Source organism: Pristis pectinata, chromosome 15 (genome assembly GCF_009764475.1).
Source record: "Pristis pectinata isolate sPriPec2 chromosome 15, sPriPec2.1.pri, whole genome shotgun sequence".
In the NCBI taxonomy this organism is placed as follows: Eukaryota; Metazoa; Chordata; class Chondrichthyes; order Rhinopristiformes; family Pristidae; genus Pristis; species Pristis pectinata.
The window spans coordinates 6,337,127-6,361,192 of NC_067419.1; the positions used below are offsets into that span (position 1 = coordinate 6,337,127).

Sequence of the window (24,066 nt, forward strand, 5' to 3'; positions counted from 1 at the left end):
GTAATGTATGCAGGTTTTAATTTTAAGAACGAAGAAACCTGAAAAATGTGTGGGTGAAAATATTCACACAACTACTGGGAGGGCAGTTTGTGCAAGTGTGTTTGAATGTCTGAGTTCGAATGGTTAAGTTACAGCATTCCAAGTGTGTATTGAAGAAGTATTGTGATTTCCTTTCTGTATGGGTATTATTCACTGCCTGCTTAGAACAGTGTTTGGAAGACAGGGAGCCTCCTGCTGCCACAGTGAGGACCTGCAACACATCATTGACTGCAGAATCCAAGATAGAGAATACAATGAGCCTTTCTAAATGGTTACTTTCTAAAAGTTTTTTTCCCAATACAATGGGTGCACAACCATTAACTGGTAGTTCAATTTCCATTGTTCATGAACTTATGGATTTTGAATAGTGACATTTTGTCCTAGAAATTACCATTAAGCTTTCCTTGGGGAGTCTTCACTGCAGTGCATATATATATATACTGTATATGCAAGGCAAATTAGCATGCAAAATTGGTAATTTGCATTCAAAAGTGCATGGTAAATTTGCACTAAAGAATGGATTTTATTGCTTAACCACAGCACCAGTGAAACAGTCAATATGGTGTACAAGTATGAAAGAACTGTTTAAATTAAGGCCAGCAATTCATGCACATTGATTATACAAGACCTTTCCATCACAGAACAGTACAGCACAGCAACAGGCCTTTCGGCCCACGATGGGGTGCCTAACTAATTAAACTAGTAATTAAAACTAATCCCTTCTGCCTATACAAGTCCATATCCCTCCATTCTCTGCAATATTCATGTGCCTATCCAAGAGCCTCAAACACCCCTATCATATTTGCCTCCCTTGGCACCCCTGGCAGCGCATTCCAGGCATCCTGCCATGTTACTTTGGATGCCAACACACCCCTACACCTCTACTTATTTTTTGTTAGTTCAGAGTTTAATTGCTGATGGTCTTCGTGTTGCAGCTGTACAAAACATTGGTTAGATTGCACTTAGAGTATTACAGTTCTGGTCACCACACTACAGGAAGCAATAGAGAGTGCAGAGGATGGTGAATATCTGGAATGAGCTGTCAGAGGAGGCAGTGCAGGCACATACAATTACAACAGTTTAAAACGCATTTGAACACTACTTGAATAGCAAAGGCATAGAGGGATACAAGCATAATACAGGTAAATGGTGTTAACATAGATGGGCATCACAGTTGCCATGGAGGAAGTGGGTCAGACAGGCAAGTTTCTGTGCTGTACACTTGTACGACTATTTACCTCATCCCCGTTCTTACCATGTCATTTGTTCCACAATTCTTTTTACTCCACTGACCTCTTGCCCACTGCCCCCAACCTTTCCATGTTCCACTCCAACTGCAGTGAGATGTCCTTTGCCCTATCACAGGGTGGGCACACACATTTTGGTTTTCCCATACCTGCCTGCAATGGACTCTGCCTAACCCCTAATTGTAGAGTCCTCTATCAATACATTTCCATCCTACTCTCACTCTCTCTATCCATAGCAGCAATGGTCAGTTCCTCAACACAATTACTAGAGTTTTTGACAGGTCTGCTGACATTTAGGCAATCTGTTTACCTGGTATGGCACTGGGCGTAGGAGAGGAGGCGGCAGCTCGGGAATGGAACAAGGCATTGAAAGTGGCTACAAACCTGAGTTGTGTTCCAATGTTGAGGTTATGCAGAAAGTTTCCACCAAAAGCCATACAATCCTTGGAGGTTAGGACAGCATGGATCCAACCTTAAAAACAAGAACCAAGACCTGGGTTGAGCCATGAGAGCAAACTAAGGCCAGCTGAGCCACAAGCCAAAGCCCGAAGTGGGTGGGGTTATGACAAAAAATTGTGGTCTTTATTGCTGAATATATGGAACTTCAAAAGGTGTTTGTATTCAGAGGAACTCTGGCATCCTTGTACATGAGTCAAAGTTAACGTGCAAGCACAGCAACAGATTAGACTGGGTACTGTGGTTCTCCAATATTCCTGTTGTTTTTGTGACTCAAGGCAAATTTGTACATTATGGATTAATTCTTTAAATGATGGACATTGCTTTTATCCCTTTGCTATTTTGCAAATTGGTCAGATGTTTACAGAAATTAACATGCTGTAGAAGTGGTGTGGGAAAGGCCTGTAAATCTCAAGGGATATACCCTCAAGATTTGAGGGAGTAGATTTAGGACAGATGATAAGGAACTGCTTTTCCCCAGAGAGTAGTGAATCTGTGGAATCATCTGCCCAAGGAAGCAGTAGAGGCTACCTCATTAAATATATTTAAGACACAGTTAGATAGATTTTTGCAGAGTAGGGGAATTCAAGGTTATGGGGAAAAGGCAGGTAGGTGGAGCTGAGTCCACAGCCAGATCAACCACGATCTTGTTGAATGGCGGAGCAGGCTCGACGGGCCAGATGGCCTACTCCTGCTCCTATTTCTTATGTTCTTATGTTCCAGAGACGAGGAGAAATGGTACCATCATGGCAGGTTTTACTTGAAGTCAGCTGAGATCAGGATCCCAGAGGAAAACTGATCACCAGGACTGCAAATTGGTAGTTGGGGAATTGTCAACTCAGAACGACAGTAGAGAAGCCTTCATTAATTTAACTGCCTCAGAAATTCATCTCCATTCTGCTCCATGAAACTATGATCCTAATCAACAAATACAGCACAGATTTCCAGTGCAAACTCTTTCCAAATCTCAAGAGTCACTTTTCAGTAAATACTGACATCATCGCTACATACAGTGTGCCAGCATAGCCTTAGGCTCAGGGAATGCATTTGACTATCAAGATCTTAAACTCATGGACAACAAGACAGCATGACCCCTGCCCACAGACCACATCCAACATCCAACAGGCACTTCAAAGCACTGCAGAGATACCATCAGTCTTGCAAAATCTTGAAAGTGGAAAAACTTGCAAGTGTAGGTGGGGGGGGGGGGTGGTGAAGATACCATCTTCCTTGCTCACACTGGCCAAAGATGGAGCAACCATTTTAGGTGTTCTTACCATTCTATGACTCTAATAGACCGAACAATGGGGCAAAACTACAGCAAATAAATTTCAGCATCGACAAATGTTGTCCACTTGCAAGATAAAAAAATTTGGAACAGAGCACTTGCTCAATGGTGAAACACAAACTTATTTCTAATATGAACCCCCCTACATGCAACTCTACTGCAGCCAGTACTTCACCATTTAGAATGTATTCTCTATCCATTTCACGTCCAAAGAGAAAATATTAGAGACGTCTCTCAGTAGCAAAGTTAGGAAACACTTCTATATTCAGACAGCAGTGGTAGTTCAGAACATTCTTCCACAAACAAAATCTGATGTCACAACTTTTAACTTTAGAGTCTGATAATACCTCGAGTCAAGTTGGGTCATAAACCTGCCACGATCTTACTGAATGGGCAGAACAGACAAAAACCCAAATAGCCTGCTCTTGTTTTCATGTAATCAGGTAAGTTGTGTACTGCCAGCCATGATGAAGTGGGGGGGAAAAGCAGATGGAAAGCCCGTGTTATCATTTCACCATACCTGTGGGAATGAGAAGTGTCTGTCCCTGCTGCAGTACACACTTGTAGCATCGGTCCACCTGGTCTCCAAAGAATGTCTCACTCTGGTTGACAGAACTGCTCCAACTTTCATAAAGTGCAAGATTGGCATTGGTAGGCTTTATCAAGTAAAAGACTTTTTCACCCTGCATGGAAGAAAATGGTAGATTTTTTGGCTTTAATATAAACCTTTAAACAAGAGAGTTACTCAAATTGCCCCACACAGTTGTACCCCCTTCACCACTACACGGGTCCCATCAAACAATTGTTGATACCAACTTGTTGCCAGTGTACCACAACTGGAATATCCCTCATGTGAACTGTAATATGTGGGGAAAATCTTCACCTTTTATCATGTTCTTAATTTTCAAAGCCTGTGTGCGCTGCTAGGTCTATAAATATTACCCTTAGGTATTTGGTGAAGGAAGGTGAGCAAAGCGGTTCCATCACTAGAAGGCTTTGAGCGTCAAAGAGTAGTGTGGATCAGAAGCGAGAGAAGCTTTTCTCCAGTGAATCATAATAATACAGCAAGCCTATGACTGCAGTAGTGTAGCTGTGCTTGCACAAATAACACCACTTAATTAGGAACGTAACCTATTCCAAACATCCACTCTTACAAAATGCAACATTTACGAGTTAAGCAAATGCTTTGAGGATGCTTGTATGTGCTTTGTATATTAAAGACTAACTTTTAAGCCAATGAAACACACTGGAATGCAGAGGTTTCCGGCAGGGATACTTTCCTCCCACATCTAGCTTAAATGCACCAGTTAACACCCTGCTGGGAATGGCGGAGCCATCACCAGCATGCAGTGCCTCAAAAAGGTAATTAAAAGATTTTGGAAGGAAGGAACAGCCTCCATTCCATCTACCAGTGAACCAAAAGCTACAAGGGAGGAATGATCGGTGTGCAGCACAGCAACCTTTGACACACATTTTAGGGACATCAGATTTATGGACATTTCTCCTCCCTTGCTGATATCAGAATACAGAGAGTGATCAGGTAAGAGGCAAAAGAGGGGATGATAAGATGCCCTAGGAGTGGAGGAAGTAGAATATTGCCAAGTTAAATGAAAGTTTTTGAGGCAGAGAGGATATGGTGACCATGGAGGGTAGGGTTTACAATAAACACGAGCCTGGGGTAGAGCTAGGGAAGAAACAAAACTGAGTGATTGAGTGGGGTCGGAAGATGATAATGAGGACAATGAGTGAACTGGAGATGAGATGGGCAGGACAGTGGAACAATGGGGAAGGAGTGCAGGGCTGGGACAACATACTTTTGTTTTCCTTCACGAACAGCCCAAGCTAGCACCAAGACCCAGAGGGCCTCTTACCCACAGTACATGGTACCACACAGAGGTGCCCCCAAAGTCGATGTGGAAGTCGGTATAACTGTCCTCCATTCCCATTAGGCAGTACTTCTGAACACAGGGCTTAGGGAAGATGGAATCTTCAGGCCAGTAATTCTCCACCCAGGAAAGCTTCTGAACAATATCAGGGACCTTCACCAACTCTGACATCCTGTGTACAAACCAGAGAATAAATCAGCAGCCAGGTATAAATAACAAGTCATTCAACGCTGTGTCAGAAGTTAACATTAGTTTAATTGTGAACAATGCCTTATCCTGCAATTAAACAGAAATATTCTATTTTACATTCAAAACCGACAATAAAAACAAAATTCTTCGTAGACGGTCCCTGGGACTGAGATGACCTCTACACTATAATTCTGTGGGCTCTGACATGCCCAATGATCCTATGACAGATCCAGTCTCTAACAGAGTGGAACTTGATGGAGCTGGGTGAGTGGATTGCAGGTAGATGTACATTCTGCCTGCTGATTGTGTTTGGCCTCCGTATCCGGAGAAAGCAACACCTCAGGACCCTTCAGCCTACTCTATCACGGAACCAGCAAGCTACAGTCATCCGCACATACAGTATACTCCAACCACAAAAGCAACAGGCAAGGCCAAAGAGGAATTCTGCTCCACTCTTGAGCAATCCCTGACCAGAGCCCCAAAGCGAGTCAGGCTGATGGTCTGTGACATTTTGAATGCCAGAGTTGGCAGGAACTTGAATTTCCAGATAGGTGTGACTGGCAAGGAAGGAATAGGGAAAACTAATCCTGCAGGTGTTCCTCCTCCAGACAAGAACACATTTCGTCATAACCAACACCGTGCCATCAGACTAACAAGCACAAAGCCTTTGGGCAACATCCTTGATCCAGTACTGGCATGTTTCTGATTTCTTCATCTGACCAAGAGACTGCAAGGATGTCAACACTCATGCCATAGCAGGGCCACTGACTGCTGAGATGAGAACACATCATCCCAGCCCTAAAAACAATAGAAGTGCTGCCACAGGAGATTCAATGTCAAAAACACTCTTCTTAGTCAGTGTTTCACAGCAAACCCAATGTCTTCCAGCTGCCAGAAGCAGCTGTGGCTCCATTGTGCCTGGTTGGCACTAGAGTTTACCGTGACTCACAGCTGTGAAGAAACATTTTCTTCACCAGAATTTGACAAGAATGACCAGGAGAACCTGGAACTAACACATCATAGATACAAGGTGATCCTGGATGGAAATACTATTACAACAAGGGTAAAAACAAAACATCTGAAGGCCACGATTCAACAAAAAAAATTTTTAGTGACCCAAAGAACAGAAGGTGGGTAGGAAATCCAGTAACTACTGAAAACCACAACATGCATGGATTCAACAGAGCTGATATACAACCAAAGATCCATCTTTTCAGAGCCAAGATTGGAGGAGTCCTCATCAATGACAGTACGGCAGTCTACATCATCTTTAATCTCCTTAACCAAGAATGCATTTGACCAGAGTGTCCTTGGCTGCATCATGGCCTCTGATCATAGAGTCATACAGCACGGAAACAGGCTCTTCAGCCCAACTCATCCATGCTGACTATGTTGCCCAGCGAGCTAGTCCCATCTGCCTACATTTGGCCCATAGTCCTCTGAACCCCTCCTATCCATGTACTTATCCAGATGGCTTTTGTGCCATGCAGGCAAAATTCCTGTTATAGTACTAAAACATGGTGAAGTACTTCTGGTATGTAGTCATGACCTCATCAGGGAAGAGATCAACATGCTGGGGATCTTACAGACACAGCAAACATGATTTTCAGGAGAGCAGATATCCAACTGCTGCAATTAGAGAAAAGTCTCCCTGATTTTCTGACATGAGACACTGCAAGACTCTTCGACCACCACCTCCAGTTGAAGGAGATCCTCTGAGTCGCAATATGGATTCCATCCTTCAAGAACTTTGTATGTTGAGAACCAAAGACACTCAACTTCAGTCATCAACAAAATGAAACCTACATCTGCATCTGTGTACAAGCTCCAAAACATCTGATACTTTCGCCAAAGTATACATACCTTATGCTAAACATTTGGAAAACAAAGGCCCTTCACCAACCTGCCTATGTCACACTAGACCAGCACCTCAACAATCAAGGTCTGTGAGGAGCCAACACCTCACAGCAAAGGCAGACGCAGATGACAAAATCCACCAACAGATCCAGGATGCCAGCACAGCCTTCGATCAACTGAGAACCCCCTTTGAAGACCAAGGTGTCAAACCCAGCATCAACCTCACAACCTACTAAAAGTCAGTGATCCTTCACCTCCTGTGTGCAGAGGCTTAGGCAATCTTGAGTAGAACCTCAAAGCATTTTTGAGAATCACCAATAATCCAAATCCACAGGCAGAATAGGCATACCAATGCCAGCACCTTCTCCTCAGCCAACATCCTGAGGCCCTGTTCACACCCAACCAGCTCCAGTGGGCGGCCACGTCGTGTGCATGCTTGACATTAGGTCAAAGGATGTTCGCTGACGATTGTACAAAGTTCAGCTTCACAGGTGAAACAGTCCATGCCTGCATTCAAGACCTACAACACTCAAGCAGGGGCTGATAAATAAGTTAACATTCACATCAAAAGGGCTGGGTATCCACCATCTCCAACAACACAGGGTCTAACCACCTCTACTGATTTTCTTTGATATTACCACCACTCGAGTTCCTCTCATTATCAACAACCTGGGGTCACCACTGACCAGAAATTCAACTGGACCAGCCACAAATACTGTGGCCACAAGGGAAGATGACAAGCTAAGTATCCTGCAGAGAGGTACTCAACTCCTGACACTAAAGCACTGCCACTACCTACTCTTCTCTTGTCTGGATGAATGCAGCTCCAGCAACACTAGCCACCATACAGGATAAAGCAACCCAATTTATTGGCACTCCATCCACAACCTTAAGCATCCATTCTGCCAACATCAGCGCACCATACCAATATTGAGTGCTGTCTAAAAATACGCTGCAGTTAATCACCAACTCCTCCAACAGCACACCTCAAACTTGTGACCTCAACTGGCAAGACAACCAGCATGATAGAGGCTTCATTTCTCACATTTTTCATTAATCCCTTTCTGATTGGTGGGATCTTGCTGATTGATTGTGCTGCCCAACAAAGTGATCCACAATTAAGAAGCTGCATTCATTTCCATGGGGCATCTCAAAGTGACTCATCAGAAATAAAATGCTTATTTCACTATTCCTGTGACTACCCATTGACACATTCAATAGCCACACGTTCACATACTGCAAAGATATCTTGCATTGTACATGCCAACACATTTACTAATATATAGCCATGAGCAACTTACTTTGTATCGGAAAATTCCAAACTAATAACATTTAATACTTTGGTTCGATGGACGGCAGTGAAATATTCTACAAAGTCCTGCAGTTTCATCTTACAATCAGCTTGCCGAGCCACATCAATCACATCGATCACTTTCTCACCACCTTGAAGGATTAAAAAATTAATATTCAGGTGAACTTGGAAGTCATGTCATACAAACAAGAATAATTAACTTATGGCATGAAACAGTTAAATAGCAAACCTATCTAGAGTTCACACAAAACAAAAGTTTACATAGGAGTTGAGGCAAGGTGGGGAGGGAAGGGACAGATAGTGACCAAGAGTTAGGGGAGTGACTAAACAGGACAGTAAGGGGAAAAAGGGAGATCTTACTCAAGGGTCAAACTTTGCTGGAAGGCCAATATTTATTGCTCACCACTAACTACCTTTGAGAAGACAGTAGTGAACTGCATTACTTCTAGTGAAGGCACTCCCACAGCGCTAATGGGAATGGAGTTCCAGGACTTAAACCTGATCAAGATGAAGGAACAGTGATGTATTTCATCCTATTTAGTGTAGCATACATCTTGGAACCTACATAGGTCATGTTCTCTAGCATCTCGTACCCTTGTCCTTCACAGAGTCAACAGATTTGTGAATGCTGTTGATGTAGCCCGAGTAAATAATTACTGTACACACAAAACACAAGTTAGATCAAGAGCCTGGTAGTTTAGGAAGGCTGTAAAGGTCTTGCAAAAGAGGGAGTGCAGCAAGATTCACATGACTGATACCTGGGATGGCAGTTTTGTCACACATGGAGAGATTAAATAGACTAGGCCTATATTCTCAAATTTAATAAAGAATGAGAGGTGATCTCACTAAAGCACACAAAATTCTTATTGGGCCTAACAGAATACATGCAGCATTGATGTTTCTCCTGGCAGTGATATCTGGAAGCATATCAAGTCTAAATAAGAGCAGCCATTCAAGGCAGATGAGAAGTTTTTCCACAGAGGAATAGTGAATCTTTGGAATTCTCTACCCAAAAGGGCTGGGAAGGCTCTCTCTCAGTACAGTCACACCAGAGAGTGATATTTAGATAGAAAGGGAACAAAAGGATATGGGGTTATGCAGGAAAGTGGCACTGAGGTAAAAGATTGACAATGATCTGACTGAATGGAGCAGGCACAAAGAGCCAAAGGCCTACGGCTGCTTCTATTTGTGCAGACAGAGACATACTGGAGTATGACCAGAGATGAATAATTTTAGTTATGTTGAGATAATTTTAGTTATTAGCTAGATTTGCTAAGTGTTCAATGTGTAAACACAGAAAAGGGAGAACTGGTTAAAACAGTTTCCTGCATCAGAAAGTCTATAATCAGAAGGCATAGGTTTAAGGTGATTGGAAGAACAAGAGAGGATGACCACCCCCTTGCAAACACAAATTGGCAAGATTGGGTACGCACTTCCCGAGGGAGATGGTGGAAAAAGAACTAATGTCTAAAAGCAGGAACTGGGCGGAGGAAATTTTTGCAGAGCCATGGGTGACAAATGAGTGAAAGTGGCTGAGCTCTACTTCACTAAGAATGTATATTCTGAGATGTGTCATGTACTCCCCACTTCCAGCCTCCAAAAGTGGAAACTGCAAGCATGCAGCATTGTTGAAGTTCACTTGCGGATTGTGGTTAATGAACCGTGCAGCCACCTCTTACCCACATATTCTTGCACATCCCTGACAGAAAAGGTGTTTGAAGGAAGAGCGATTCCAAGTCCATCTATCTTGGGCACCAATATGGGAAATTCAAACCTGTGCTTTTCCAGGTACTTGTGTGTCAGCTGGGTACCATGCATTTTGACGACAATTTCAGAGGCACTATGAGAAAAAGACACAAGGTGTTATGGAGTTCACCACCACCATTAGGAAACAAAGTCTGAAGAAAGGCCATCAACTAGAGACATTAAAAAATATGGTTTCTTTCTTCATACATGCTACCCAACCCACTGAGTATTTCTTGCATGCACCACATTTTTGGATCAGCAATCAACTCTTGGGTACAACAGTAATGTCACACTCCAAACACCCACCAAACCAAACATAGGGCATGGATTCAACATATTCCAAAACACACGTAGAATTGCAACCTCTCCCATAGAGTAGGGATCTCCATCATTGACAAATGGGAAATACACCTCACATTGTCCATCAGCTGCTGAAACCCCTTATCCATGCCACTGTCACTGCAGAACAAGATTATCTTGCTGACTCACACACTAGTCATATAGTTGATCAATGTGAGCCCCCTCTTGAAACTTTAGCCAGCTAAACTCTCAAATTTCAATGCCAGTTTTTTCCTCTATTTCTCATTTTCTCCCTCTCAGAGAGATGGCTAGTCTCACCCAAATTCCACTTGACAATGGAACACAAAAATTTGCGTTGACACTATAGTGTTGTATTGGCAGGGATGGAGATTTTTCAGATGACACCCGAAATCAAGATCCCATCTTCCCTAAGACAGGTGCAAACATTCCCACTGTACCATTTCAAAAGTGACCAGGGAATTTATCTTTGGTGTACTGTGTAATATTTATCCCACGTTCAACATAACAGATTATCTGGTCATGACATCATTGCTGTTTGAGAGAGCTTGCAGTGCACAAGTTGCCTGATAACTTTCCTACTCTACAAGAATGATATTACTTAAAATAAAATCCACTTAAATGGTTATCAAGCACTTTAGGACATTCTGAAAGAGAAATGAAAGGCCTTGTATAAATAAATTCATGCTTTCTATTCATTCCCTTCCCACCAAAGCCCTCTAATGGTTCAGAAAGCAAAAAAAATGCTAGAAATCTGAAATAGTGTCTCAAAAACATGAGAACTTCTCTTTTACTGTCAATACCCTCCTCCTCATCACCTTGAGACTAGTGCAGCACATCAGGGGTGTGCAGTCTTGTATTTGATTGCCTCATCAAAACATGAATCAGAGATACTCCTACCTCAATTGCAAGAAGACAACCAACAGGACAGCACATGATTAGTCATTTTCAAACAGGTAGGATATTTAACATAAGAAATCGGAACAGCAGTGGGCCATCCCACCCTTTCAGCCATGTCCACTGATCAAAATCATGGTTGATTTTCAACCTTTGTGCCACTTTCCTGCACCATCCCCACATTCCTGACTTCCCTTAATATCCAGAAATCTATCTACCTCTGTTTGCATGAATCGGTGACTGAACCTCCACAGCCTCCTGAGTTACGAATTCCAAAGATTCACCACTGTAACCAGGGGTGACTTTAATCCATTCATGATTGGTAAAACCAAATTAGTAGTATTAACGTGGAGGAAGAACTCCCAGAGCGTGAAGGTAATGGTTTTTCAGATCAATACGTTGAAGAACCAACAAGAGGACAGGCTATTCTTGACAGGGTATTAAAAAGGAATAATCAACAATCTTGTTCTCTTTAGGAAAAACATGACAACATTCTTCATTAACTCGGAGTGTGAAGTAGTTCATTCAAAATTAGGGTACTGAACAAAAAAAAACTAAGATATGAGGTGCATGTTGGCAATGATAAATTGGGGAACTTCACTAAATGGGTTAACAGTGGATGGGCAATGGATAATATTTGAAGATCATTACATGAATTAATACAATTATTCATTCTTGTCAGGCAGAAAAATGTCAAAAAAAAAAGGCAGCTTAACTGTGCCTTAAAGGAAATTAGGGATAGTAATAGAACCAAAGAGGACACATAATTTTTGATATAATTACTTTAAAAAAAAACAGGTTGAGGATTGGGAGCAGTTTAGAATCCACCAAAGGAGGACAAAACGATTGATTACAAGGGGAAGATGGAGCACGAGACTAAACTTGCAAGGAACATAAAATTTGACTACACAAGCTTCCATAAAAACACAAACAGAAGGTTAGTGAAGACAATTGTGTGTCGCCTACAGTCAAAGGTGGGAAACAAAAAAAATGGCAGAACAATTGAACTCAAGCTTTGGTTCTGTCTTCAAAAGAGGACACAAATAATCTCCCAGATATATTAGGGAGCCAAGGGTGTACTGAGGGGGAGGAACTGAAGAAAATCAGTATTAGTACAGAAATGATGCTAGGGAAATTAATGGCACTAAAGGCTGACAAATCCCCAAGATATGTTAAGCTACATCTCAAAGTACCAAAGGAAGTGACCTTAAAAACAGTGGTCACCCTGCAAACTTCTTTAGACATTGGAGCAGCTCCTACTCATTGGTAGGGGGAGGAGTTGGCAAATGCAAACTTACTATTTAGAAAAAAGGGAGAGAGAGAAAAAGAAACAAAGACCAGTTAGTGCAACACCAGCAGTGGGGAAAATGCTTGTCAATTATAAACGATGCAATAATGGAAAAGCTGGATAGCATTAATGACACTGGATAAAGTCGGCACAAAATCCTGCATAACAAATCTAATGGAATTTTTTTTTGAGGATGCAACGAGAACCAGCAGTTGTGGTGGATTTGTATTTTCTGAAAGCTTTTGATAAGGTCCCACATTAGGGGTTAGCGTGCAAGATTACAGCACATGGGATCTGGGGGTCATATACTGGCTCAGATTGAGAACTGGTTGACAGGAAACAGTAGGAACAAATGGGTCTTTCTTCCAGTTGGCAGGCAGTGATTGATGAGGTGCCACAGGGATCACCGATTGGGCCCAACTATTCTCAATATATATCAATCATTTGGATGAAGAAAGAAAGATGGGGGGGGTGGGGGTGGGTGCCTAGGAAGTGTGAACTGTGAGGATGCAAAGAGACTCCAATACAATTTAGACCAATTCCGCGAGTGGGTAAATACATAACAGATGCAGTGTGATGTGAATAAATGCAAGGTTACCCTACTTTGTTCCTAAAATTAGGAAGTCAGATTATCTGACTGGTGATAGACTGCAAAGGGGGAGGTGCAACAAGAGCTAGTGTCCTTGTATCCAGTTGCTGAAAGCAAGCATCAGGTGCAGCAAATATGTGGAAAGACAAATGGTATGTTGCCTTTGATGTCTTGCTGCAGCTGTTCAGGGTCTTGGTTTAACACTCATCTGGGTGCTTTCTGCGTATTTTGATCTCCTTATTTGAGCAAAGATATTCTTGCATGAACAGAGAGCTAATCCTGAGGTAACAGACTAGAGTATGAGGAGAGACTGGGACAATATGGCCAACATTCATTGGAATTTAGAAAAATAGAACCTACAAAATTCTAAGAGGACTAGATAGACCAGATGTTCCTGATGGCTGGAGAGCCCAGAACAAGTTGCAACCTCCAGATACGTAGTACACCATTTAGAGCTGAGATCAGGAGAAACGTCTTCACCCAGAGGGTTTTGAACTTGTGGAATTCTCTCTCACAGAAAGCATAGGTGGTCAAGTCATTAAATATATTCAAGGAGGAGGCAGATATATTTCTTAATGCCAAAAGGGATTAAGGGAATCGAGATAAAGGTGCTGAAGTCAAAGTACTGAAGTCAATGACTGGTCCCCTTTGTAGTGAATAGTGGAGCATGCTCCAAGGGCTGACTGGCCAATTCTTGCTTCTATTTTCTACGTTACCACCTTCTGAGTGAAGGCACTCAGAGTTTTTGCCCCCGGTTCAAGACTCCTCATTCAAGGAAAACATCTTCCATGCATCCAACTTGAGTTTTGTAAGAATTTTCTAAATTTCAATTTGACCTTGCTCTTCCTAGCCTGACCAAAGTCCTCTCATATGACAAATGTGCCACTCCAGGAACCAGTCAGGTGAACTGTGCTGAACTCCATCAACGGCAAGCACGTCCTTTCTTTGTGGGGCAGTCTCACCAGAGCCCCCTACATTTGCAGTAAGTCTTCCTTACTCCTGCATCCAAATCCTCTCGTAATAAAGGCTGACATACCATTCCTCTCTAGTTGCTTGTTGTGCTTGTGTGTTATCTTTTAATGTCTTGTGTACAAGTCCCCTTGAAGGTCAACAGTACTCAATCTCTCACCATTTAAAAAAAACTATCAGTTTTGTTTTGTGGATGACCAAAGTGGATGACCTCACATTTTTCCACATTATATTCCATCTGCCACATTCTCATGCAATTACTCGGCTTGTCCACATCCCTTGAAGCCTCCTCACATCCTCCTCCCTAATCAAAATCCCACCCAGTTTAGAAAGCTTAGAAATGTGATACTTGGTCCCCTCAACCAAATGGCTGAAACAGATTGTGAATAGCCAGGACCCAAACTGTGATCCCAGCAATATCCCACCAGTCACATCCTGCCAACCAGAGAACAATCTGGTTATTCCCACTCTTTGCTTCCAGTCTGATAACCAGTTTTCAATCCATGTCAGTACGTTACCCCCAGTTCCACGAGTTTTAACCTTGTTGACCAACTTCCTGTGTGGGACTGTAACGAAAACCTTCCAAAAATCCACTGGTTCTCCCTGATCAAATCACATCCTCAAAACCCCAGTAAACTCAAAGGTGTTTTTTCACAAATCCATACTGACTATGCTGAATACTATGACGCTATTGAAGGTGTTCTGTTATTACATCTTTCACTATAGATTCCAGAACTATGAGTGTGTTGGTCTTCAAGACCCATGGCTGGCCCCATCAGTCCCTCCCATGAAAGGTGTACACCAGCTGTGAAGTCTGCAGTCTGCTTCTAAGATGCTCTTGCAAATATGCATTTGTAAAAGTAGGCACTGGGAAATAAGTCAGCAGAGTCAGGAAAATTCATACTATACCATCACTCCACTTGCACCATGCCTAATCTCTGCACAATACACTGGAAATGCTTGGGCAACATACATACCGGAGATGACCATTCACCACAAGAGACTACCTCCTTTACCTTTGTGCGGCGTTTACAGAACATCTTTTAGATGTTAAGAAGCAGAATATTAGGCCCATGTGTTTTACTTCTTCATGAATGGCCAGGCTTTATCAAACACCCTTTAGCATGCTACAAGCAGACCAGATAATGAAAGGTTCACATACCTGGGAAAGTGCCGGGCTCGGAGGTGCCTGATGAAAACTGGTGTGCCTGCCTGGATCAGCTTAACAGAGTCCGTGGGCTCTGTGTAGTCATGTCGGTGCCAGTTTTTCCGTCTCTTCACTAAGTCAAAAAGCAGGGCAAACAAATGTTAGTCAAACATCTACAACAAATGAAACAGCTAAAAACTGTAGATGCTCAGGGTCTGAAATAAAAACTGAAAATTCTGGCAACACTCAGCAGGTCAAGTCACATCTGTGGAAAGAAAAATAGTTAACATTTCAAGTCACAGATCCTTCATCGGAATGGGGGGGGGGAGAAAATATGGAAATGCAGGAGATGTAACACCTGCTCTTTTACTTATCACTTCTCTCCATCTAAGGATCCAAGCAGTCTTTAGAACTAGCAATTTATTGCACCTCTTCTGATCTAGTGCTCATGGTGTGGGTTCCTCTACATAGGTGTCCACAGGAGGACATAGGTTTTAAAGTTTAGAGGGAATACAAGGAAGACTTTTTTTTAACCCAGAGGATGATTGGAATCTGAACACAATGCCTGAAGGCAGAGACTCTCACAACATTTACGAAGTCTCTAGGCAAGCACTTGAGCCACCAAGGCATAGGAGGCTATGGATGAAGTGCTGGTAAATGGGATTAGTAGAGATGGGTACTTGATGGTTGACATGGGCAGGGTAGGCTGAAGAGCCTGTTTCTGTGCTGTACCACTCTATAGATATGAATAACTAGTCTTCACCTAGCTTCATAAACCCATTCTGGAGATTAAGAACATGGGGTACATCCATAAAATATTTATCACGGATTCTACAAAATGGGACATTTTAGCTTGGCATTAATGTGGGTCTCATCATCAAGGTCATCTAAAGTTGCCCTAAAGTTTGCTAGACAGGAAAGAAGGGGAATGGAATGCTGGACCTTTCTCCTTCTGCTCCCACACCAGAAAGGAACTTCAAATTGCCCCATGCCCCTAAATCCAAGAATACGTGCTGCTGAAATTCACAAGTTTGATGATTCTGTGCTTAATCTTCCTTCAAAAGTACCACATCAACATACCTATATTTGCATGTCCTCTCTTAGCCATGGTCCAGTAATGTCTCTGCCCTCCAAAATCCAAGGTGCCTTTACCTTTCCCTCTCCCTCCACTCATCACCAACATCTGTTAACTTGCACAATTCTTTCTGGTCCTCTGCAAAATCTCTTTCAGCTGCTGAGTGACAGTAATGTGCAGTTTTCCCTCACAGATCAATTTTATTAAGCTGCTTTCTGACTGCAACCTACTCACAAGATTCTAAAATTAAACACTGAAAACCAGGGGCTGTGTTCATCCGACTATAGTCTGGAGGCCTGCTTCACAAGTAGAGAATGCCTCAAATTACAGAGGGGGACTAGGGAGACCTTCTACAGGAACTCATAGTTTCCACAGAAGGTCTTAATAGAAGGGCCCAGTCTAGGTCTGCTTTATCGTAGGATGCATGGAACAGTCTTTGTTCAGTCCTACCCAGGGCCCTCCTCCCACTGCATTGGTGCTGCTTCCTTCACTCATACAGAACTCGAAAATTTCACTTTTAAAGGCAGTTTCCATCTTGTTCTTATTCTTCACATGGGCCATCTTGGATTCTTCCCTTCCAGCATCTTAGGGAATAGGACAGTGACAAACATCCATTAATAGCCTACCAACTACCATAGCTGTCTCGACTTCCTCCCACCCTGTCTCCTGGAAAGATTCTATTCCCTTTCCCCAATTCCTCCACTGCCATTTCGTTTGCACTGATGACACAAGTGCCACTGAGATATTCTCCCTGCTGAACTGTGACTGCCTCTCCACCATAAAGCCCTTGACCACATCTCATCTATTTTGCTCACCTCTGCTCTCATCCCCCTCTTCCTGGGGCCAGCAAGGATAGAACATGGTCTACACCTCCCACCTGCCTTTGCATTCAACAGATCAAGTTTCACCACCCTAAATATGATTCCAGCAACAGATACATTTTCCCTTCCCCTCCTTTTCCAGTATTTTGAAGGGATCATTCCCCTTCATGACTCCCTCTTCTATCTCCAACAATCACTCTCACTCCCATGGCGTTTTTCCATGCAACTGCAAGAGATGCAATACTTATCCTTTCACCCACGTTCTACAGTTCTGCATTTCACAACTCATGTTCTCTCCCCTCAGCTACCCCATCAACCAGATGAAATAGTTGACAGCTTACCCCCCAGGGCAACTCTGGCCTCAACCTATCAGACATATACCCTTTGTCATACCCATCCCCCTTCTCCCCCACCCTCCTTGCAACTTTGATTTTCTCTCCTTCCCAGTTTTGATGAGGGATCTCCAACCTGGAGCATTAATCCCGTGTCTCTTTACAGATGCTGACTGTTTCCAGTGTTTCCTATTTTTACTTCAGATTTTCAACATCTGCAGTAGTTTGATTTTCATGACAAAGATCACCTAACTTGCAAGGCTATCTCTGCGTTCTAATTTTTTTTTAATGGGTAAAATAAAATGACCAGAAGCATTTGAACAGCAAGATATTTTCTTGGAAGAGTTCTATCATTATACTCACTCAGAGAGGCTCCGTGTAAGATGGCACATTTGGGACAGTGGTACAAGTCAATGTCAACAGCTTGATGCTCCTCCACTCGTACACAACTGAAACAGAAAAATACAGATGTACAAACGTTGCATAGACAAGGTGAGAAACAAAGGATTGCAGATGCTCACTCTGTGTCTATACCACCATCTTGTTCCTTCCTCGTTCCATAGACAAGGTGAGCCAGTGCTAAACCCAGTTACCATAGCAAGACCAAAGATCATCCATCTGAATGTCAGACTGTTAAATAACCCAATGTCTCTGTATTACAGATTAAATAGATACTACCTTTCCACTTTGCAAGGCCACCAACCCAGTGCATGATACATTGCAACATATAAACCCTCACACACTTCTCGCCTGAACTCTGCACACAAGGAATCAAACTATGAAAGTGTGCAGTTCGTAAACTCTAGGCTTCAGTTCCAGAACAGATTTTCAGTGCTGAAGTAATCTGAAGTAAGAGTATTGCGACCTCACTGTCACTTGTTTGCAGTGGAGAACAAAACAAAAATCAGCAAATACAAACATCACCTATTACTCAAACAGATACAATCTCATTGTAGTACTGAAGTCTAAATGTTGCAAATATCTTGACAATACTAGATTTAGTTACAAACCTGAAAGAAAAAGATGCAATAGGAATACAGATAAATGTATCATTTCCTGCTCCTCAACAATTTGTCGTGAATAACCTCCAGATCTCTAACTGCATTTTAAACACAAGCTGATTGGAACACTGCAATATGAAACTGAGATGGAACAGCAGGACAGACAGTGGGAGTGTAGAGAGGGGTGGAAACATGCAGCAAAAGCCTAACCTTTCTCACTTGGACTCAGAATCAGACAGACATTTTTTTTGAAACTTGGGTGTCAGTTTGATTCACTATCATTCTCTGGACACAAGTTAGGACAACACCAGTTTTTGTGCAATTCCTCTGGCACCGAGATTGGTGGTAACCAGTACTTTGAATGCACCAGTTTTCCCAAATCTGGACCTTGTCCAGGGTCGAATCTCGCCCTTCACACTGCCCTGAACCCCACTCTGGGTCAGCCACACACATCAAGAGCAGTTGGGGAGCCAGGCTCCTTTGTCCTCCGCACTGCATCCAAAAAACATGACTCCTCGCAAGTAAGCCAAAAACCACATGATAGCTGGTGTGCAACTGCCATCTCACATTGGAAGCAATCATGCACAGCCCACTTTGACTTTTCAAAAATGAAGCTAAAATCGAGAAAAGTCAGGACCCTGGTGGCTGACCCCAACTTGGCAGACCTGATCACTGTATCATGTTAGTACCCTGGAACTCAAGAGCCTTCAACCCTGACAGAGCTGCCTGATGACATGACAGGCAGAAGCCCACCTCATGGAGTTGTTTACATTGTCAAGAATATGATCTGGAGTTTTAGCAAATCCCTTTGTAGACCGGAAACAACCTCATGACTCAATGGCTCACTCTACCATGGAACCAACAAATGAAACCAAAGAAGAATTTTATTCGGACCATGAGCAAACCCTGACAGAGCTCCAATGGGGGAATGAGCTGGTTCTCTTCAGTGGCTTCAATGCCACAGCCGCAAGAATGTGAACCTCTGGAAGGGTGTGATTGGCAGGAAAAGCTAACAGTCTAGACCAGACACAAAGAACATGGTCTTATCATAACCAACACCAGTTCATCAGAGAGAAAATACAAGATTTCAAGATAATGCCCTCAGTCTGGGCCTTGGCACCCATCAGATTACTTCACTGTTAGAGGGATGAATCTCAAGGGAACTTGCATCATCAACACCTTGAAAGTGCAGGTAACTGCTTAACTGACCATATCCTAACTCAGTCATTTGCATCAACCTAACCCCAAAAAACACAAAGGAAAAAAAATCAACACGAAAGGACTCCGAGCACACAAAAGCAAGCCCTTCAGTCCATGGTTTACAACCAACCTAACAACTCCCAACCAACAGAAGCCAGAGTGTCCACAATACCTGGTCAAGCTGGAGGTCTACCATAAATAGAACCAGTGAAAACTCATGATTTCTACACCAGGAAAGAAAATGGTTTAATTAGAAAAACTCCAAAGGCCCAGGAAGGTAATAAATTACAAATACAAGGGGTTCTTAAACTGGAAATGCATCTCAGCTTTTCAACTTGCGAGTGCCTTTGGCTCTATTCACAGCATGCTTTCTGCCACAATCTTGTTAGAGATTGTTAGATAGGCATATGGAGGAATTTAAAATAGGGGGATATGTGGGAGGAAGGGGTTAGATAGTCATAGGCATGGTTTAAAGGTCGGCACAACATGGTGGACCGAAGGGCCTGTATTGTGCTGTATTGTTCTATGGTTCTATCTCAGCATTACTCCACTCTGGCAAGATTCAAAGGGCCACCCAACAGCTAAAAAGCAAGGCCTCTGGAGCAGACAAAATCCTTATGTCTGGAGTGACTCTAATAACCTCATTCCCTTCATTCATGATAAGGAGAATATGCTGGGGATCACAAATGCCAAAATCATGACCATTTTTAAGTAAGTACATGTCCAATTTCAATGATCACAGAAGAGTCTGCTTCCTGCTCACCAGTTAAGGACCTCAAGAATCCTCTTCAACTGACTCCTCACAGGCAGCAGCAACTTGGCCCTCCAAACCTGCTCCATCGTTTGACATTATGGCTGGTCTGATTGTAACCTCATCTCCATGTTCCTGCCATCCCTGGCAACTTTTCACACACCCACCCCCTCTCTGAAGAAGAAACTCTCTCACGGTCTTAAAAAGACTCTGCTTCACTGCCCTTTGAGGAAAAGAGCTCCAAAGGTGCACAACCCTTTGAAAATAGTTTTCCTTATTTTAGTCTTAAATGCACAAGACCTTTCTTGTTGTAAATAGTAACCCCTAGTTATAAATTCTCCCATATAATAAAAGAAACAGCCACTTGTCAAGACCCCTTGGGATCTTATACATTTCACTTAAGTCCCCACTCACTCTTTTAACCTACAGCTGATACAAGTCCAACCTCTCCTCACAAAATAATTCACCCATTCCAGGTATTGGTGAAGTCAACCTCTGAGCTGCTTCCGACATACTTATACCTTTCCTTAAATCATGGCTGATCCAATCTTGCTCTCAACACCACTTTCCTGCTCTCTTCACTTCCTTGTAATTTGATTGTCTGTCATTCTCTGCCCCAATACCTTCAGTGACTCCACCTCCACGGCACCCTGTGGTAGAGAATTTAAAGAGTCACGACTCTTTGAATGGAGAAGAAATTCTTCCTCATTGCCACCCAAAATGAGCAATCGCTTATTCTGAAACCATGACAGCTAGTTCCAGATACCCCCATGAGGGGGAAAATCCTCTTAGCATCCAACTCGTCAATCCCCCTCAGATCTTATCCTTCTGTGCTTCAACCTGCTCGGGCTTACTTCATATGCCAATCTCTTCACCCCAGGAATCGACCTCTTGTCCAATGCCTCCAAAGTACATCAGTTTGGGGTCCAAGTCCGTAGCTCCCTGAAAGTGCCTGCACAGGTTTGATAGGGTGGTAGAGGAGGAGTACGACATGCTTGCCTTTATTAGTCGAGGCATTGAGTTCAAGAGCAAAGAAGTTGTGTGGCAGATTTATAAATCTCTGGTTAGGCCACATCTAGAGTATTGCATTCAATGCTGGTCACCCCATTATAGGAAAGCTGTGGAGGCTTTGGAGAGGGTGCAGAGGAGGTTTACCAGGATGCTGCCTGGATTAGAGGGCATAGTGTCTGGAATGTACTGTCAGGGTTGGTAGTAGAGGCAAATGCAACGGAGGCATTTAACAGGCTCTTAGATAGGTACATGAATGTGCAGAGAATGGAGAGACAAGGACATTGTGCAGGCAGAAGGGATTAGTTTAGTTAGGTGTTTAATTAGTTCGGCACAACATTGTGGGCTAAAGGGCCTGTTCCTGTGCTGTACTTAAACATGGAGACTAATCCACACAGTACTCCAGATGCAGCCTGACCAACGTCCTATAAAGCTGCTTCAAAACTTCTGATTTTTATACTCCTCAGCCCTCGGAATGTTTCATTCATCTCCCTATTGGCTTGCTGTACCTGCATGCTAACTTTGTGTTTCATGTGCTGGGACTCCCCCAGACTGCCCTTACACAACATTTTGTACTTTCACTCTGTTTAAGTAATAATTTGCCTTTTCATTCTTCCTTCTGAAGGTGCATTTTCTCACATTACACTCAAGCTGCCAACTTCTTACCCATTCACTGAACTGATCTATACCCCACTGCAGGCTCTTGGCATCCTGTTCAGTTTGCTAACCCACCAATCTTTGTATCGTCAATAATTCAGATGCAGTACACCGCATCCCTTCAGCCAAATTATCTTTATACAATGTAAATAGTTGAGGCCCCAGTACTGATCTCTCTGACACCTCACTAGTTAGTGATTGTCAATTCAAAAAAAGACCAGAAAATTGTCCCCATACCCAAGAACTGGAGACTGCCCAAAGGAGATTCACTGGGCTAATTCCTGGGGTGACTTACTCACCCTACACTCCCATCAATTTCCCCCAGATTCTACCACTCACCAATACACTAACAGCAATTTACTGTGGCCAATTAATCTGCTAAATTGCAAGAATTTGGGATGTGGGAGGAAACCAGAGTACCCAAAAGAAACCCATGCAGTCACAGGTCGAATGTGCAAACCCCATGTAGGCAGCACTGGAGATCAGGATTGAACCTGGGCTGCTGGAGCTGAGTCAGCAGCTCTGTTAGTTACACCACTGTGCTACCCATGGGAATGGGACCAATTCAATTATTTTTCAATGACCTATACGGACTTGGAGCCAAGCTATTCTACGAATTGATATCTAATTGGCAGCAGAACAGAAGGAAGGGAGAAGAGTAAGAGGGAAGATGGTCAAAATACCAAAGATGGAAAGTGGGTTCCACAATGATCAGCACCAGAAACACCATTTTCTCAATGTACAGTTTGATTTTTGGAATAGAATATAATACAATTTCTAAATATGCAGAAGACACCAATTTAGGGCAATAACTAATACAGAGGGAAAATGCATCAACTTACAAGACAACATGTAATATTTTAAGAATGGACATATAATCACCTTATGAAACTTAGAAATATTAGCCATTTCAAGATAACATTATTTTGAAAACCGAGAAATATAAGATAGTAAAAGGGAACAAAAGAAATCCACATGAAGCAAACTGCATTTTTCTCTAGTGCAGTACAGAGCAAACACAGCACCTCCAGAGATGTCTTTTTTGGATAGAATAATGGTCTGAATTTTGATTAGTCGTCTCTGCCATCCACATTCACCACTCAGGTACTTCTGACCTTAATCCACACATCTCCCTGAAAAAACCAGTCACACAGGTGGGTCACAACAAGCGCCAGTGACAAAAATACCAAACAACAAATGGCAAGACCACATCCCCGGCTTTGCCTTCTGTTCAACAATGTTGTTCTTAAAAAGCTGCTGAAGGTTTCTGATATACAAGAGCATTCAAGATCTAGTCAAGTGAACAAAACAGACTTAAAAAACACTCGAGATGATTAAACAGTTAATGTTTTAAACAACTGACATAATTACAAACAAATAATTAAAATGAAAATTAAGTCATCTCTCTGCCTTGCAGCCATAAAATGAACAGGTTTTCACTGAATGGGCTCCAGAAACCTGGTGCTGGGCCCGAGAGCAGATTCTCTGGTGCAAACACCAGGGAATTCCAGTAACCTCGTTGCACTGCTGAACTTCCTAGCCAAGAAGCTGTCAGTGAAGCTTGACCAGCAAGCTCGGGCCATATGCATTTGCATGACATTCTCTGAACTTGCCAGCACATAAAACCCAGCAAAATCCAGGCCACTGAACTAAGGTTCCACCCACTCTCATTTGGATGTTTCAAGATCCATGACATTATCTTGAAAATCAGTTATTATCCCTGGTGTCCCAATCTGCATTTATCCTCAACCGTTTTTGCTAAAGTGAAGCTTACCTGCTATTTATGAGAGCATGCTGTGTGCAAAATAGCTCCTGTTTTTCCATCAAAGCTCTTTGATGAGCTGTTAAGGCATGGAGGTCATGAAATGTCCAAAACCCTCTCAATTTCACCTTGCCAGCTTGATCTCATTCTTACTAAATTAAGCAATCTTCCTGGCTCCCATGTTAACCCATACTATGAATAATTCCCTTTCCTCATCTCATTACCCCCCTC

At 42.7% G+C, this 24,066-nt stretch overlaps 1 protein-coding gene across 5 annotated transcripts in view; it reads right to left on the reverse strand.

Annotated features, from left to right (window-relative positions):
• LOC127578313 (lysine-specific demethylase 7B-like) overlaps positions 1 to 24,066 on the reverse strand; it is an 85,711-nt gene that overhangs the window by 45,950 nt on the left and 15,695 nt on the right. For 4 of the 5 annotated variants that reach the window (XM_052030202.1, XM_052030200.1, XM_052030201.1 and 1 more), the window contains exons 2-8: positions 17,820 to 17,905; positions 15,244 to 15,361; positions 9,954 to 10,114; positions 8,264 to 8,405; positions 4,902 to 5,088; positions 3,551 to 3,713; positions 1,671 to 1,758 (exon numbers count right to left, since the gene is read on the reverse strand). In XM_052030202.1, coding sequence (XP_051886162.1) covers positions 1,671 to 1,758; positions 3,551 to 3,713; positions 4,902 to 5,088; positions 8,264 to 8,405; positions 9,954 to 10,114; positions 15,244 to 15,361; positions 17,820 to 17,905 — 945 coding nt within the window. Of the gene's footprint in view, positions 1 to 1,670; positions 1,759 to 3,550; positions 3,714 to 4,901; positions 5,089 to 8,263; positions 8,406 to 9,953; positions 10,115 to 15,243; positions 15,362 to 17,819; positions 17,906 to 18,466; positions 18,554 to 24,066 lie in introns of those variants that run through there. The other variant, XM_052030205.1, reaches the window with a different exon arrangement.